At 46.0% G+C, this 16904-nt stretch overlaps 1 protein-coding gene across 1 annotated transcript; it reads left to right on the top strand.

Moving 5' to 3' along the window:
* Positions 1-849: 849 nt before the first annotated feature.
* Positions 850-16719, top strand: arid1aa (AT rich interactive domain 1Aa (SWI-like)). Its single transcript, XM_026370768.1, is given in 21 exon segments — positions 850-2081; positions 4282-4500; positions 4621-5223; positions 5310-5405; positions 6060-6300; positions 7041-7130; positions 7227-7397; positions 8268-8601; positions 8735-8880; positions 8968-9053; positions 9184-9393; positions 9490-9694; positions 9860-9995; positions 10128-10297; positions 10390-10576; positions 11357-11482; positions 12022-12115; positions 12317-12793; positions 12795-13155; positions 13336-13466; positions 13582-16719. Coding segments are annotated over 21 exon segments (6858 nt in total). The 5' UTR covers positions 850-1166; the 3' UTR covers positions 15442-16719.
* The last annotated feature ends 185 nt before the right edge of the window (positions 16720-16904 follow it).

Here is a 16904-nt window from a genome sequence, read left to right as displayed (position 1 = left end):
GGCGTAGTTCAATGTTAGTAGGGTGAGAGAGAGCTGGAGCCTGTGCGCCCATCCCCCCACACTCAGCAGAGGAGTGTTTCTGCTGGAGTGAGAGACAGACAGAGAGGAGAGGAGAGGAGAGGGGGTGGTAGGGGAGAGCAGAGCAGAGCAGAGCAGGCAGGGGAGGGAACGAGAGGGAATGTGCATTGGTAGTCTCGTTTGCTGCAAGGCTTCCTCCTTTTGCTCTGGAAAAACCTGTGTGTGCTGCCTTTGCTTGCCTAAACACCACTCAGATTCACCGGTGGGAATTAACCAAAGACACCAGTGTACCCAGGCAGATTATTTGAGTTGAATACATGCACATATGTGCCGAATACTTCTCTTTATTTTTATTTTTTATTTTTTTTATTTCACAAGTGAGAATTAGAACATGGCAAGATAAATGAACTCATTAACAGCACTTTCAGCTCAGTTCCTTTGGTGTCCTCCTTGCTGTGTGCGCAGCACAGCTCTCCACACGCGCAGTTGCGCCTCATCCACAATGATGTGCAAACGCACATACACTTGAAAAAAATTACACATTTCATGAATTAATTAGTTTCTCCCCGCAGTGAGCACTTAGAAAATCCAGCATGCATGCGCACGTTTATTACATTTATTTGTAATTCTCAGCATCTTTTGGGGCAGTAAATGTACACTGTTTCTATATGTTGGGAGACATTAATGAGTTGTGAGAACATTATACAATCTTCATGTGGAATATTCCACCTCTGTGGAAAAAAAAAAAAAAAAAAAGACAATGTGGGGTTGTAAGACAAAACAGTCCAGTCCAGCACTGGAGCGGATCCAGTCCGCGTTGTGCAGGCTGCCGTGCGGCTCGGTAAAATGGCTGTATGTAGCGGAGCCTCGTGTTGGTTGGGTTCGCTCCCCGTCTCTACCCGGGCTCAGTAACACAACTCCCACAACAATTTCTCTCGCTTTTCTACGCATTGTATGGCGCCTCCATCATCTCTCTAGTCCATTTACGGAACCGGAACCGGGGGATGGCGGCCGGATTCGGTCCGGTATAAGGGGTGGGAATGAATCGGCGCAAGGATAAATGGTTATAAACAATTATTTATATTCAATGCTAGCTTTTGATTGTGACTGACTCGCCGAGAGAGGGAGAGAGAGGTGGGGGGTATATCATGGCTGCTCAGGTCGCCAGCGCCGCCACTCTTAACACTAGCCCGCCTTCCGAACTCAAAAAGCCGGATCGAGACCCCAAGGAGGAGTCGGTACCGGGGGAGAAGCAGTCAGACAAAAAGCATCCGGGCTTGGATAACGTGTCGCCGGGCCGGGGGGATCTGCAGGACGGGGCCGACGGTGGAAATGCAGGGGGAGGAGGGGAACCTGAGATGAAGAACGGGAATGGGAACCCGCCCAGAGCTAACAATAATAACCAGAATGACTCTGTCGGACCGGACGGAAATAACCATCCCGGTTTGGTGCATCACCACGGCCCCGGTTTTCCTCCACCTTCGTACGGATACAGTCAGCACTACGGTCGGGCCCCTTTTCATCAACATGGCGGACAACAAAGCCCTGGCATGGCAGCTGCTGCGGGTCCGGTTGTGCAGTCGAGCAACATGATGGACCTGTATCAGCCTAATTCACACGACCATGGCTTTTCAAACCACCAGTTTAACAACTACAGCCCGTTCCCGAACAGGACTCCCTATCCCGGCCAGGCGTACGCCATGAACTCGCCTCGCAGTACCCAGGCGCCGACAGCTGGGGGGCAGCCAGCTAAGCAGCAGCCACCAGCGGGAGGACCCACGGCGATGGCTGGATCTTACAGTAACCAGAGATATACCATCGGAAACCCTCAGCCTACATCCACACCGACACTCAACAAGCTCTTAACCTCCCCCAGCTCTACGCGGGGGTACCCAAACTACCCGTCTAGCGACTACGGTAGCCAAGAAGGAGCTGCTAAGGGACCAGCAGACATGGGCAGCAGCGGCCAGTACGGAGGGAGCAACCCGGGTTGGCAACAAAGAGGCCATCACCCCTCGCCTATGAGCCCGGGAAGTGCCGGGCAGCCGCTGGTTAGAACCCAGGTAAAAACCCTTTATTACAGGAACACGGTGTGGGCTTTAGCACGTCTCCTTCCCTCCTCCTAGCTAGTTCACAACGTAGCAGGCCAGCCATTGTCTGATACTAGTTCGCAAAGACTCTAAAATGGCTGCCTCTCGTGTGTTTTCCTCTTTACACCACACCGTTAAAAAGCGGTGGTTTTCAGTGTGTTTTTAAAGCCGTGTAGCCGCAGAAGAGTGCCGCATGAAGGAGACACACGTTGTTGAACCGATGTAAGGACGTTCAGGGAGCCAAGAAGGCCCGACTTTGAAATGGGGCGAAAATACCGAAGAGCAGCGACTCGGTTTTCTCCCCGTAGCTTTCACCGTCCGCGTTGAGCTGCACGGTGATTTCATTTCTCTTGAAATGCTTTATTCAGTGTCAATATGTAAAGGCTAATCTGTCCTCACACATATTAGTTGGTGATAATTGCCCGCACGCTCATGCTTGCATTGTTTTCTCGGCCTATAAGCTGTAATTTCGTGGCTGTGACTCGGGGACGGGGTTAGCACGCCGCACCAGCCTGTCGCCCTTCGTTAAATGGCTCGTCCAGGTCCACTTTAAACGACTTTAAACGTCGTGTAAGACGTCGGGGCACGACTGTAAAAATGTTCCATTGCGATCACGCAGTCGATCAAATGACTTCCCCCTGTTGTGAAAAGCTGCTGGGCTTCCCACGCGTGCTGCCTGTAAACAGTCAGCTCGGCTGTAGGAGCGAGCGGCTGCAGCCTGCAGATTGCAGTTTTGCACTGGGATTTGAATTGTGGAGGTAAAATCGTGCTGTCAGAGCCAGGAGATAGTTGGTCTTGGGTTGACATGCTAGCTGAAATCTGATTGGCTCCTCATGCGCTGCTCATGGCCATTTATAATTACATGGGATGCGAGGCAACAGTTACTGATAAGAACCCAGCATTGACTCATCGCAGGGTCGCCAGAGGTTTTACTGCTTCACTGCTGCACACACAGCTCCGCTTCACACTTTCAACAAAACGTGCACTGCTGGAGCAACTTGGGACTTATTATTATCATTATTACTATTATTAGTGCTCTTGTTATTGACCCACACACAACCTCATGTGTTCCTGATGTTGTATAGACACGTTATTGACTGATGGACACTGTTTTCTTCACACTGTAACTTCACTGTTTTCAAAGTCAAGTTTAAGCTATGCTGGTGAGGGTGTGTGTCTGTATTGCTGCTGTGTCTGGCACACACAGCACAACTTTGACTGTGTGACTGCAAAGAATTCCCCCTCAATCCTCCCCCCCAAGCCAATCAGAAGGCAGTCCACCATCTCTCACCCACCAAGGGAGTTTCCTCTCTGTCTTATGCAGATTAGCCATGTGCTACTCCTATTTATTGCACTTCATTATCTTGGATCTGTAAAATGTCACCTAAAGCATTTTGCATACCGTTTGTCAAGGGCTGTTGTTCAGCTGAGGGGACTCTTCAGTGCACATGTGGGAATTCACAAGACTTGGCATAAGGGTGTTCTTTTGGTTTTCAAGTAGATCTTAATTTGTTGAATTTATCATTAAATTCTTGACCTTTTAGTGCCAAATGTTTTAGTGATGGAAATGAGTAACCGGGCCTCAAATGTAAGTCTCAACAAGTGTGGAAGGGGTTGATCATTTGAACATCACACTGAATGTTGACCTGAAGAATATCCCTTCTTACTGTTGGGTTATAGATTGAGTATGTTCTTGTACATTTTAGACTCTCCCTGGCTGTTGTGAAAGTACTTCCTTCATTTCTAGTGTCATTCATCCAGAGCCAAACTCCCTTCTCTGGGGAGAAAGCTACTTGGACCAAGCTCAAAACAGGAGCACAGCTGGGATATGTTTAAGATTGGGCAGGCTGCCCTCCATTCGAAAGTAGATATATATAGCTCTGTTGACTTCCCAAACTATAGCAAAGTGAGGTGAAAAAAATCAGGTTAATGACCGTGGGAAATAAGGTGAAAAAAGCAGATTCCTCGTGCACTGAAGTATGTTTTTACACTTATAGTCCCCTGGAAGTTGCACACAGCAGCCAAGTATTTATGGACACAAGGAAGAAATAGCTAATGGTTTAAATAAGTCATATCTGTGTGGATACCTGCATGTAAGTTGTAGCAGTTGTTGTTTAGATTCCTCCTACATTATTAGCTTGTTGACTTAATTAATATTTTTTGCCCTATCCAGCCACCTGCTCCTATGGACCCAATGGGTAAAATGAGAAGTCAACCATACGGAGCAGGAAGTCCATACAGTCAGCAGTCGCAGCAGGGTCCTCCCACAGGTTCACAACAGGGACCTGGTTACCCTGGTCAGGGTTATGGCCCCCCAGGTCCTCAGCGATACCCAGTGGGAATGCAAGGACGTACCCAAGGAGGCATGGGAAGCATGCCTTATGGTCCACAGGTATTTCACATGATTTGCATTTATCACCAGTAAAGTGCACTGTCTTAATTTGATGCTTGTATCAGTATTGGTGTTTTCTTCAGTTGTGTGAAATGTTGTGTGTTTGTGTAATCTGCTTAGATGGGATCTTATGGACAACAGGGACCAGGAGGCTATAGCTCTCAGGGCCAGGCACCATATTATGGCCAGCCTGGTCAGGCTTCTCACCCAAGCCAGCAGCAAACCACATATTCCCAGCCTCCGTCGGGACAACCAGGCCAGACGCCTTATCCAGGGCAACCCCATCCTCCACCTTCTTCTGCTCCTCATGCCCAGGGTGGGCCACCCTATCAGCAGCCTCACATGCCACCCCAGTCCCAGGGGCCACTGCCAGGATCATCGCAAGGCCCGCCACAATCTCAGCCACCTTATTCTCAAGCCTCAGCCCCACAGTCTGGCCACTCTCCCTACGCACAGCAGCAAGGTCCTCCAGGTCAGGCCCCGCAGCAGCCAAGTTCTCAGGCGCCCCCTGGATCACAGGGCCAATCTAACTACCCAGGATCCTCACAGGGCCCTCAGCAGCCTCCCTTGCAGCAACAGCAGGCACAGTCTCAGCCTCCTCAGCAGCCACCAGGACACAGCCAACATCCACAAAGCCAGCCTGCAGCATACCCACAGAACCCTCAGCAGCAGCAAGCACAACAGTCACCTTATCAGCGCTTTCCTCCTCCTCCACAACCACAGGTATTACCCACAGTCTGGGCTCGTATTCATCATACCTAATTATCTTTCTTTGAGTGTACACGTAAACTCATTCTGTTGTCTTTTAGGAGGTATCCCAGGACTCATTTCAGTCCAGTGCCCCTCCATCTACTCAGCCTAAATCTGGCTCAGAGGACAGTCAAGGCCGACCCTCCAGCCTTCCGGTCAGTTGAGCTTGTTTTCTCTACTGGAACATGTCTTTTTTAGATAGGATTTACATTGCAACAAAAACTAACCTGTCCCACGACGGTCTAGACCCAACTCATGTTCCCTATTTGTCTTTTGTACCCTCTATTAGGATATGTTGCCTTTTTTCATTGCAACTTTTCATGTGTGAAATTTAATTTCTTTTGTGTTGCTTTGAAAGCTTATTGCAATTGGTTATTCACTTGGTTTTAGATTCTGTGTGCTGCTGCATGTTTGTGGTGGTTGAGAGATTGCTATGTAGCAAATGAGTGTTGGAAAGGAGCTGTGCAAATGTGTACGTTAGAATTGAATAAAAGGAGTTTGTTTGTGTGTTGAAATCACATGGCAAGGCTGCTGCTACATGCTGACTCAGCTCACATCCTACAAACCTTGGTAACCATGACAACTCACTGCACTAATGCGCACTCATTTTTATTTTGAAAAAGATAAATAAGGACAAAGGCCTCTGGGTCTGTGTGTGTGGAGTATTCGAATGTGTGCCACTGGTATCTTAACACACACAAGAACCTGAAACATGCAAATACTACAGCCAGTATATCAAATAAACAGTGTTTGATGTTTTACTGTTGGGCCGTGTTTGTTGAGTCTGTCTTTCCTGCATGTCTTTTCAGGACCTGTCAGGGTCCATTGATGATCTACCTACAGGTACTGAAGGTGCACTGAGTCCCGGTGTGAGCACATCAGGTGTCTCAAGCAGCCAGGGTGAGCAGAGTAACCCGGCCCAGTCACCCTTTTCTCCTCACACATCTCCCCACCTGCCAGGCATCCGAGGGCCCTCACCTTCCCCAGCTGGCTCCCCTGCCAGTGCCAGCACACCCCGAACAGGACCGCTGTCACCTGCCAACATGCCAGGTGGGCTGATCCCTCCTCACACACCGGCACGAGAAATACGATCAGTAACAGATCTGATATTTGTTATCCAGATATTGTCAAATTACCAGCCATTGTATCTTGAAGCATTAGAAGGTATCATTGTGGCAAATTAGTTTGGCTTTTGATCATGTTGGCATTTCTGTGCCGATTTCACAAGAAATTTGTATTTTATAGCAACTTATACTCTAAGTTTTTCTTTAAATTTTGTTTAAAACCACATAATGCTCTCTGTTTAGCAACTATTAACTTTAACAATGTACTGCAATCAAACCCTTCCTCAAAGCTCAGTCTGATACATATTTGGTTTCTTCAGTCACCTCAGTGACAAAGTTTTAAATGGCTGGCTGACTAAAAACTGAGCCAACCATATTTGTGTTTGTTGTTCTGGTATCCCTGTTGAGGTAAATTATGTAATTTATTAAATGGTATCTTGCAAGAGTTTGAAAATGAAACATGCTCCTTTGTGGACCAGAATAGCCTTTTTGTCAACCACAAATTTAGTTGGTTGATTGCTTTTTGTCACTCAAATAAGCTTAGATAAGTGCAGAGTAATGCTCACCTGACTCAAAACGCACCTGTCAGGAAGATAAGTGGATTCACACTCTTTTCAGTTTTATCAGCTGAGAGTACTTTTACTAACTTCAAAGTGATGCCTTAAAACTCATTACTTTGTACTTTTTTGCGCTCATCCTGACTTTAAGTTAAATATTGCTGTTTAGGGACCCAGATGCCTCCCAGGCCAGCAAGTGTGCAGTCAGATGGGAGCCTACACCCTGCAATGAGCCAATCCCCTATGGCCCAGGACAGAGGTATGTCGCAGTATGAAGTATTCAGAGATCAATGTCAGGAATGTTTGCTGGACTATCTGAACATTGTCTTCATCTTCACCTCCTGCTTTCTTTCAGGTTTTATGCAGAGAAACCCTCAGATGCCCCCTTATGGCTCACCCCAGTCAGCCTCTGCACTCTCACCACGCCAGTCCTCAGGGGGACAGATGCATCCTGGGATGGGTCCATATCAGCAGAACAACTCTATGGGTGGTTACGGACAGCAGGGAGGACAATATGGCCCCCAAGGTGTGTACTTTTGACTGTTAGCTTGAAATTTGAAGATGGTGACTTACAGCTTTGTTATGTGAAAAGGTTAATTGAATAAGCAGATTTGCACAGATACATTTAGTTGATTGCCATACACCAGCACAGGGGCAAAGTGCACAGACATTTTGGCTATGACTTCATTAGTGTACAGTAGTCCTTCGGATTCATGGTTGAGTTAGTTTGATAGTTCACCATCAATTAATTGCAGTGAACTAATCACCAAATTGGTTACCTGTAATCAGAGGCATCCTCAGATTTACCTGTCAGGAATCCATGCAAAGCTGCTTATAACCACTTACACACTGCTCGAAGTGTGTTTACAATGGAAACATCAGATGAACAGTAGTTTTGATCTTTGGTTATGTGAACCCCATTCTGTGGTTAAGAATGATGTTTCTTGCTTTTACCTTGTGAAAATATTCAGTGAAATGGCCCCTAGAGATAGAGTTTAGGAATTTTCACTTAGGTGTTGTTCCCACTTAATTTACTTTCTACCTCTGACCTATTCTCCCGTGTACATTTCCCATTAGACAAACGTATAAAACTTATCTTTCCGCCTCATAGGAATACCATGTTATCGTTGGTCCCTCCCTCTGACTCTGTTGCAGCTATTTATAACTGTGGAGCAGAGAGTCAGCTGACGTAGCAGAGCCTCCTGTCAGCAGAGCCGAGACTGTGACGAAGGCTTGTTGCTCAGGGTGCACAGTTCTGCTAGCACACTGTAGGGGAAAAAGTCTGCTTCGCACAGCTCCTTAGGAAAGACTCAACTATTCTGAGTTTCGCTAACGTGTCTTCTCTCCGACAGGCCAGTGTACAGCAACTGATTAATTTTGGTCATGTGGTCTTTAGGTTATCCCCGACAACCTGGATATGGCAACATGCCCAATGCCAACTACCCTGGGCCAGGCATGGGTCCAATGAACCCCATGGCAGGACAGGGTGGGGGGCCACCATATGCAGGCATGCCTCCAGGAAGGATGCCTCATAATCAGATGGGTGCACGTCCCTATGGCCCCAATATTGGTCCCAACATGGGCCCCAACATGGGCCCCAACATGTCTCCTAACATGGGCAACATTCCACCCCAGGTAGGCTCAGGAATGTGTCCTCCTCCAGGCATGAACAGAAAACCCCAGGACCCCGCAGCCTTGCAGCACCCAGCCACTAATTCCATGCACAACAGGTTGGTTTATGATGACCGTTATTTTAATAGTTCTAGTTGAGTTAACTCACTCAAGCATCGATAGAAGATAACACTGTTTAATGCAGTCAATCCTATGAATATTAAATGCTCACCCATTTTATTCTTCATCTAGGATGCCTGGTTACCCCAATATGTCTCCGGGCATGATGGGCTCTGGTCCACCATATGGCCCTCCCATGAACAACATACCAGGAATGATGAACACTCAAGGTGCATCACCTTATCCCATGGGGACAAACATGGCCAATAACTCAAGTGGTAAGATTTCCAAAGATAAATGCACCTAGCTTTATTCTCTTTAGTGTGATCATTTCACAGCTAATTCCATCTATTTTATTTCTCTAGGGATGGCCCCTAGTCCAGAGATGAACAATAAGATGAACAACAAAGTAGATGGAAGTGGAACACCCAAACCAGAATCCAAATCTAAGGTAGCCTGCCAGCTGTGTGTTGTAAAAACAATATTTTTGAAAGACGGAACACAACAAATACCATCTTTCATACATTTCCAGAATTTCCATTCTGTTTTAAGATTGGTTTCTCATTTGATATGCACAACAGAAGTCCAACTCATCTACGACAACCAGTGAAAAGATAACACGCCTGTATGAGTTGGGACCTGAGCCTGACAGGAAGATGTGGGTGGATCGTTATTTGGCCTTCATTGAAGAGAAAGCCATGGACATGACCAACCTGCCTGCTGTAGGACGCAAACCCTTAGACCTCTACCGTCTATATATATCAGTTAAAGAGATCGGAGGCATGACACAGGTTAATATGGCTTTTACAAAGGATTAATTTCAAACTACATATATGACTTGTTGTCTTTCTCTTTTTAACTTATATCTCATTATGTGTGTCTCTCAGGTGAATAAGAATAAGAAATGGCGTGATCTGGCTACGACTCTGAATGTGGGCACATCCAGCAGTGCTGCCAGTTCTTTGAAGAAACAGTATATCCAGTGTCTGTATGCCTTTGAGTGCAAAATTGAGCGTGGTGAGGATCCTCCTCCTGAGATTTTTTCAGACAACAAAAAGAACCAATCTGCTAAGGTCCAGCCACCCTCTCCAGGTTAGATTTGTATTACCCTTTTTTCAACTGCCTCTATTCAGTCATCCAGATCCATGCACAACAATCAAAATAAATAACTGTTGGCCTTTGTTTGTCATTAAAGTCATATACTGTATCTGTCTGCTCCTCTCTTATTTCAAACTGAAGCGTCCCTCTGCTCCACAGCTGGGTCAGGTTCTCTGCAGGGTCCTCAGACACCCCAGTCCACCAGCAGCTCCATGGCTGAAGGGGGGGATTTAAAACCTCCAACTCCAGCTTCTACTCCTCATACCCAGATGCCCCCTATGCCACCTGTGCCCAGGTGACTTATGTTTAATATTTTTGTTTAATATTTTTAAAATATTTTTAAAATCTAAAATATATTATACATTTTTTATATCTTTTCTTCCCATTTACTCTTAATTTCTCCTTCTCATCAATGCTTCTCTTCCAGGAGCAGTGTTAACCTGCAGGACCCTTTCTCTGAAGGAAGTGACCCTGCTTTCCCCAGAAAGAACATGACGCCAAACTCTGCCTACCAGTCTGGCATGAACACACCGGACATGCAAGGGCGCATGGGCACATACGAACCCAACAAGGACCCCTTTGGTAACATGAGGAAAGGTAGGCATTGATCATGTGATCCTTGAAATGAAAATACTTTTAATTCCACAAATTGGCAGTCAAATCTCTTTTATGTATGAATGCATTTCCAGTCGGGGAGCAGTTTCTACCTGCGAACCAGGGCCCTAACAGCAGCGTGGGTGACCAACAACAGCAGCAACCACCACAACAACAGCAACAGCAGCACCCTTCATTCAACAGAGGACCACCCGGGGCCATGGGCACAATGCCAATGGGGCCTAGACAGCCATATCCTTATGGACCAGGCTACGACAGGAGGTAAGAACTTCTAAATGGAAAATGACATTTTCAAGGTCATTGAACATATGTGATTAATGCAAACATCAACATTCCCATGCATGCCAGACAAGTCTAATCATTTTCAGGAGTGAATTTATTTGTTTAATTAAAGAAAGGCAGGTATTAACTGGCTTCTTTTTCGCATAGTTGCGCTTTTAGCTGATGATGGGATTATGTTCAAATAGGTAGTTTGTAACTTCAAATTCAGTAAGAAATGTTGACATTTTTTGAAAAAGGTACATGTTATGTTTTACCTACAGTATGTTGTGACTGCCCATCCCAACCCATAGAATAACCATCAATATTGAATCGTATTATTCATTGATTTAAATTCTGCTGTGTTGCTGTTGATGCTGTTATTTTGGTTTGTGACAGAAAACGTACTTGTGCAGTTGATTTGTGCTGCTCTAATTTGCAAAATTAAACCTTGAAGCCTGCATCTAATATTCAGGGTACAGGTTTAGTGATTGTAGTTTAATTAGGCAAGTTGAGACACTTAAAAAACTGGAGTCTGTTTCTCCAAGCCTCACTAATAGCACTATTTTTGTAAATGGCAAATTGGTAAATTCTTTGTCACTCGTGTCGGTGTTTTTAACGATCTAAGTCTTAAAAGTGGTTTCCCACATGCACTTGTTTGGAAATAAAAAAAGTGAACAGCATATTTGCTGATATTATTACAACCAAGTGTGTAATTGTAGTTGCAATAAATAGGAAGGATAGTACAAAAAAATCCTGTCATGTCTATTATGATTTCCACAGATCGGAGCATGGAATGGGCCCAGAGGGCAACATGGGATCCGGGGCTCCTCAGCCAAACCCTATGATGCCTGCCAATGCCGACACGGGGATGTATTCACCAAATCGCTTTCCACCACAGCAGCCACGGTCAGTTCCCATGGCAAAGTTTCTTAGATTTAAAGTTGGAGTTATGTAAAAATAAATAGCTTGTATTGCTTTTGTGTATTGCAGTGATTGTAGAGTACTTTAACATGTTCAAATTCAATTTGCCTGGGGGCCCTATTAATTACAAACCATTAAGGATCACAGTTACCAAAAGGGGTTAGGCATTCAATCTATCCACCCATCCATCCATCAGCCCAACTGCTTTTCCTCTTAAGGCTCACAGGAGTGCTGGAGCCAATTCCAGCTGTCAAAGGGCAAGAGGATTAGGCATTCTTACTTAACATTTACATTTTAAACAATTTTTACATTGGATGAAAAATAATGAATTGCATCAATACGTAATAGAGATTGAATACTACGTCTAATAAATATAAAGCCTTAATGCTGGATGTCGTTTTGGTCTTACATTCATCACCGTTTGTCAGCGTTAACTGCATGTCTGTGTTGGGCTTGACTTATGTGAGGTTAGTGGGAGATGCTTAATATTTTCATGCTCTAACTGACAAGCATAATGTTTGCAGGCTTGATTCCTATGGAAATCAGTATCCTGGACAAGGAACACCCCCTACTGGTTCATACCCAAATCAGCAGCCTGGAATGTACCCACAACAACAGGTAAATGATGGATGTGCTCTATACTTACACATTCTAACCATTACTTCAATTGATGTAAAATATATTTACGTTTTTGTTTGTTGAGTTGCTGTCGTAATATTTAAGGTTTTTAAAAAGGAATATATTGTTTTATGAACAGATTTGAAACGTTACTTCAGAAATAGGATATGAAATGATGTCGGTTTGTACTTTCATTTATAGAGTTATAAGCGTCCTGTGGAGGGTGGTTATCCTCCATCAAAACGTCATGAGACAGAGTACAGTGGGCCTTTCCCTGGTGGACAGCAACCACCGCAGCAACAGCAAGGAGGTGCCTCTGCACCCTCTTCAGGACCGCAGGAGCCATACAATCAGTACAGTGGGAGTGGGCCGTATCCCAACTCTGATCGCCGTCCACCTGGCCCAGGCAATCAGTTTCCCTTTCCCTTTGGTCGTGAGCGGATGCAGGGAGCAACCGGGCCCAATGCTCAGTCTAACATGCCACCCCAGATGATGCAGTCTGGCCCTGATGGACCTCAAGGAGGCATGTGGCAAGGACCGCGAGATATGAATTACCAGAATTACCCCAGCCGGCAGGGTGGCCCTGGAGGCCCACCCCAGGGACCTGGTTACCCTGGCTTAAATCGCTCAGAGGAGATGATGACATCAGAGCAGCGAATGAATCATGACGGCCCGTGGGGGGGGGCAGATGGGCCCACGCCAACCTCCTTATGGTCCAGCAGGACCTGGCCAACCAATGCCTCGCTCAGTACAGTCCAATTACCAGCCCCCTCAGGGTGTGCAGAACCACATTCCACAAGTGTCCAGCCCAGCATCCATGCCCCGCCCAATTGAGAGCAGGACATCACCTAGTAAATCTCCCTACATGCACGGAGTGATGAAGATGCAGAAGGCTGGCCCTCCAGTGCCTGCGTCTCACATAGTGCCCCCTCCAGTGCAGTCGCCTCTAATAAGGCGAGACATGCCTTTTCCCCCAGGCTCTGTAGAAGCTACCCATCCTGTGCTGAAACCACGTCGGAGGCTCACCATGAAAGATATCGGTATGATAAGAGTACAAATATAAATAATAATGAAAATATCAGTGTATAAATCCATTTTAGTGTTGTTTTTCTAGCAATATTTACTATTGCTAGCTTTACCTAACATTGCTTCATTTAACTACATTATCAAGAGTTGTAAGTGAATATTTGGCAAAGGTTGTTTTTGTCTTGACTTCTCAGGAACCCCGGAGGCTTGGAGAGTCATGATGTCATTAAAGTCTGGTTTATTGGCTGAGAGTACATGGGCCTTAGATACCATCAACATTCTCCTGTATGATGACAACAGTATTTCTACTTTTGATCTCAACACGGTGAGACTTATCATTGAACCTTAATGATGCTCAAATGTAGTACATTAAGCATTTTGATCATGTTTAATTTTCCATTTTTCTAATTTTCCTTTTTCTTTCTTTTGTTTTTTTTTAGTTGCCTGGCCTACTAGAGTTGGTGGTTGAGTATTTCAGACGCTGCCTAATTGAAATCTTTGGCATTCTGCGGGAGTATGAGGTTGGAGACCCTGGCCAGAGGACACTATTAGATCCTGATGCCTTGAAACAAAATGGGGACACGGAAGACGAGGAACCACGGACAGAGGACATGGAACAGGAGGTAGAAGATGACGAGGAAGAGGAGGAACGGGTGACCGTGGGGCAAGCTCACATAAAAGAAGAGCAAGAGCAGTGCTCGGAGTCTCACAGTCAAGATGAAGAGCGGAAGAGTAAGAGTTCTTCGTCTGAACAGACAAGCTCATCACAATTCCTGTCTGCTCATAACAGACCCAAGCAGGCCAGCAAATTTGACAAGTTTCCCGTAAAGGTGGTACGAAAGAAGGACCCATTTGTTGCTGGTCAGTCCAATAATCATGGCAAGCTGCAAGAGTTTGACAGCGGGTTGCTTCATTGGAGTGCTGGAGGGGGAGATTCAACAGAACACATCCAGACCCACTTTGAACCACACAAAGACTTTTTGGAACCTCGAGAGCGAATACCCGTGCCCCCAGTTTTGCTGAAGAGACGAATCCTAGATGAAGAGATACGGGAAATTTGTTTGCCCACTGAGGACGAAGAGAAAAGGAAGTGCCAGGATGATGAAGGAGAAAAGCCAAAAGAGACATCCTCCTCAGAGAAAGCAACGGTGTCAGAGAAAACCAGCCCCTCACTCGGCTGTGAGGAGGAGAGGAAAACAGATTTGGAGACGGCTGAGAAAGGTGATAAAAGTCACCAAGAGAATAATAGACCAGTCCTGTCATCCAGCAGTGTTTTAACCAAGCAGCCACAGCAGACTGGTACCATTCTGGAGGATGAGCCTCACAGTAAAGATGAGGGGCCGCTAATTGCACTGACTAACTGGCAGGATTCTTTAGCCCGCCGCTGCATATGTGTCTCCAATATTGTTCGCAGCCTCTCTTTTGTACCAGGAAACGACCATGAGATGTCCAAACATCCAGGACTGCTGCTGATTCTGGGTCGCCTGATCCTGCTCCACCACAGGCACCCTGAGCGCAAACAGGCCCCTCTCACATACGAGAAAGATGAGGATTCTGACGAGGGAGTGGGCCAAAGAGATGAATGGTGGTGGGACTGCTTGGAGCTCCTGAGAGAGAACACACTGGTCACTTTGGCGAACATCTCAGGCCAGCTGGACCTCTCCATCTACCCTGAGAGCATCTGCTTGCCACTGTTGGACGGTCTTCTCCACTGGGCTGTCTGCCCCTCAGCAGAGGCCCAGGACCCATTCCCCTCTCTGGGCCCTCACAGTGCTTTGTCACCTCAGACACTGGTTCTCGAGACACTAAGCAAATTAAGCATCCAGGACAACAATGTGGACCTCATCTTGGCCACTCCGCCATTCAGTCGGTTGGAGAAGCTCTATGGGAACTTGGTGCGGCTAATCGGAGACAGGAAGGTTGCAGTCTGCAGGGAGATGGCCGTAGTCCTACTGGCCAACCTGGCCCAGGGTGATACTCTTGCGGCCCGAGCAATCGCTGTTCAGAAGGGTAGTGTGGGCAACTTGTTGGGCTTCCTAGAGGATAATCTGGCTGCTACACAGCTGCAACAGAGCCAGAGCTCTCTACTACACCTACAGGGGATGCACTTCGAGCCCACAAGCCCGGACATGATGCGACGAGCTGCCCGGGCTCTACACGCCTTAGCCAAGGTGGAGGAGAACCACTCAGAGTTCACACTACACGAGTCCCGACTCCTCGACCTATCAGTGTCTCCCCTAATGAACTCACTGGTTTCTCATGTTATCTGTGACGTACTCTTTTTGATTGGCCAGTCATGACGGCTGTAGGGAGCTGTAGCTCCACCTTTTTGGGGGTTCTATCCCCAATTCCCTCTTCCCTGGTAACCTGGCTTGTGTGTGTAACAGGGCAAGGAAAGTTCAAGTGACTGTCTTTAATTTATGAAATCCTTCAGATTCTATTCTCTGAGCCCTCCCCCGGCCGTCCTTGCTCGAGGAGGGTAATCGCAGAGCTGTGGTGGATTACGAACCAGAGAGATGCCCACAAACTGACACTACTTGCAACATGAATGCCAACTGGATGACACAGAGCAGAGCACCATGGTTGGTTGGGAGACTGTTCTGCACTTGGGGGAAAAAGTACTTTTTAATAAAGATAAATAAATGAATAAATAAATAGCTGAAAAACAAAAACTGTAACCAAAGTTGCTGTCTCGTTTACAGTGAGTTTGGGAGACACAGTGTGCCCTAGCTCTCCCTCGAGGGCACAATGAGTCTGTAACTGGTTGACGTTCAGAGGTGAAGCAGACTGACAAGTGGCCTACTGGTTATAGTTGCTGTAGTTGGATTCTCACCAGTCAGCCCGACAGTAGACAAAGTACTGTCAATAGACACCTTCACCAGGGAGGCCTGTGCAGTGTGCAGTAGATTGTAGGACATTTTCTGTACCGTACTGCTCTTGAGTGTAAGCATTCTGTAACACGTTTCACACAGAAGCTGACGATACAGCTCTTCTAGAGTTTTTGAGGTCATTTTAGTTTGGTGTTAAACAGAAAATGGCTTTCTTCCCCAAAGTATCAAGAACCTACAACACCCTTACCTCCTCTTATCCCTTGATTGTATGAATACCCTTATGAAAAGAAATCACCTCTTAGGACTGGTTTTCAACTTCAAATACAGCTTTGCTGTGGTGTATATATAATGTTGTACATTACACTTCCTTTCTCTGTGTCTGTCTGTCTGTGTCACTATTCTCACACTTGTTATTGGTGAGGGATGGAGGCTGACATGCGAGTCTGGTCGGTGACCTCCAGTCCCTGCTGATTAGACCCACTTCTCTGGTCTCTCCACGGCTCAGTAGTACGGCAGACACGGCTCAGACCTGTTATCTCCTGGTACAACAAAAATAAACTTGATGAAGTACACATTTGACATTTTTTCTTCAGTCATGGATTCTGCATATTTGTATTTCAGACTATGTAGCTAAAACATGTAAATTCCTCCCTTTCCCTTTTTTGGCTCAATGAATATCATTTATTCAGTATGAAATCTTTATACTATATGTTCCACGTGGTAAGAATAAATGTACATTAAATCTTCGTAAGCTGTTTGATGGTTTTGTTCTTCTGGGAAAAATTATCTCCTGACCAAACAAATCAACAAAGGTGTTTAGATTCATGCTGAATTAGGATAAAAAGCAATTCTGGTATAAGTGACCTCACTCACTCAGGAAACACAGAAATCAAGTCTTCATGAACTCCATGTGTTCATATTGAAGCCACTGT

Source organism: Anabas testudineus, chromosome 16 (genome assembly GCF_900324465.2).
Source record: "Anabas testudineus chromosome 16, fAnaTes1.2, whole genome shotgun sequence".
Lineage (NCBI taxonomy): Eukaryota > Metazoa > Chordata > Actinopteri > Anabantiformes > Anabantidae > Anabas > Anabas testudineus.
Note: the sequence above shows the minus strand (reverse complement) of the source record. Positions and strands in the feature narration are given on the sequence as shown.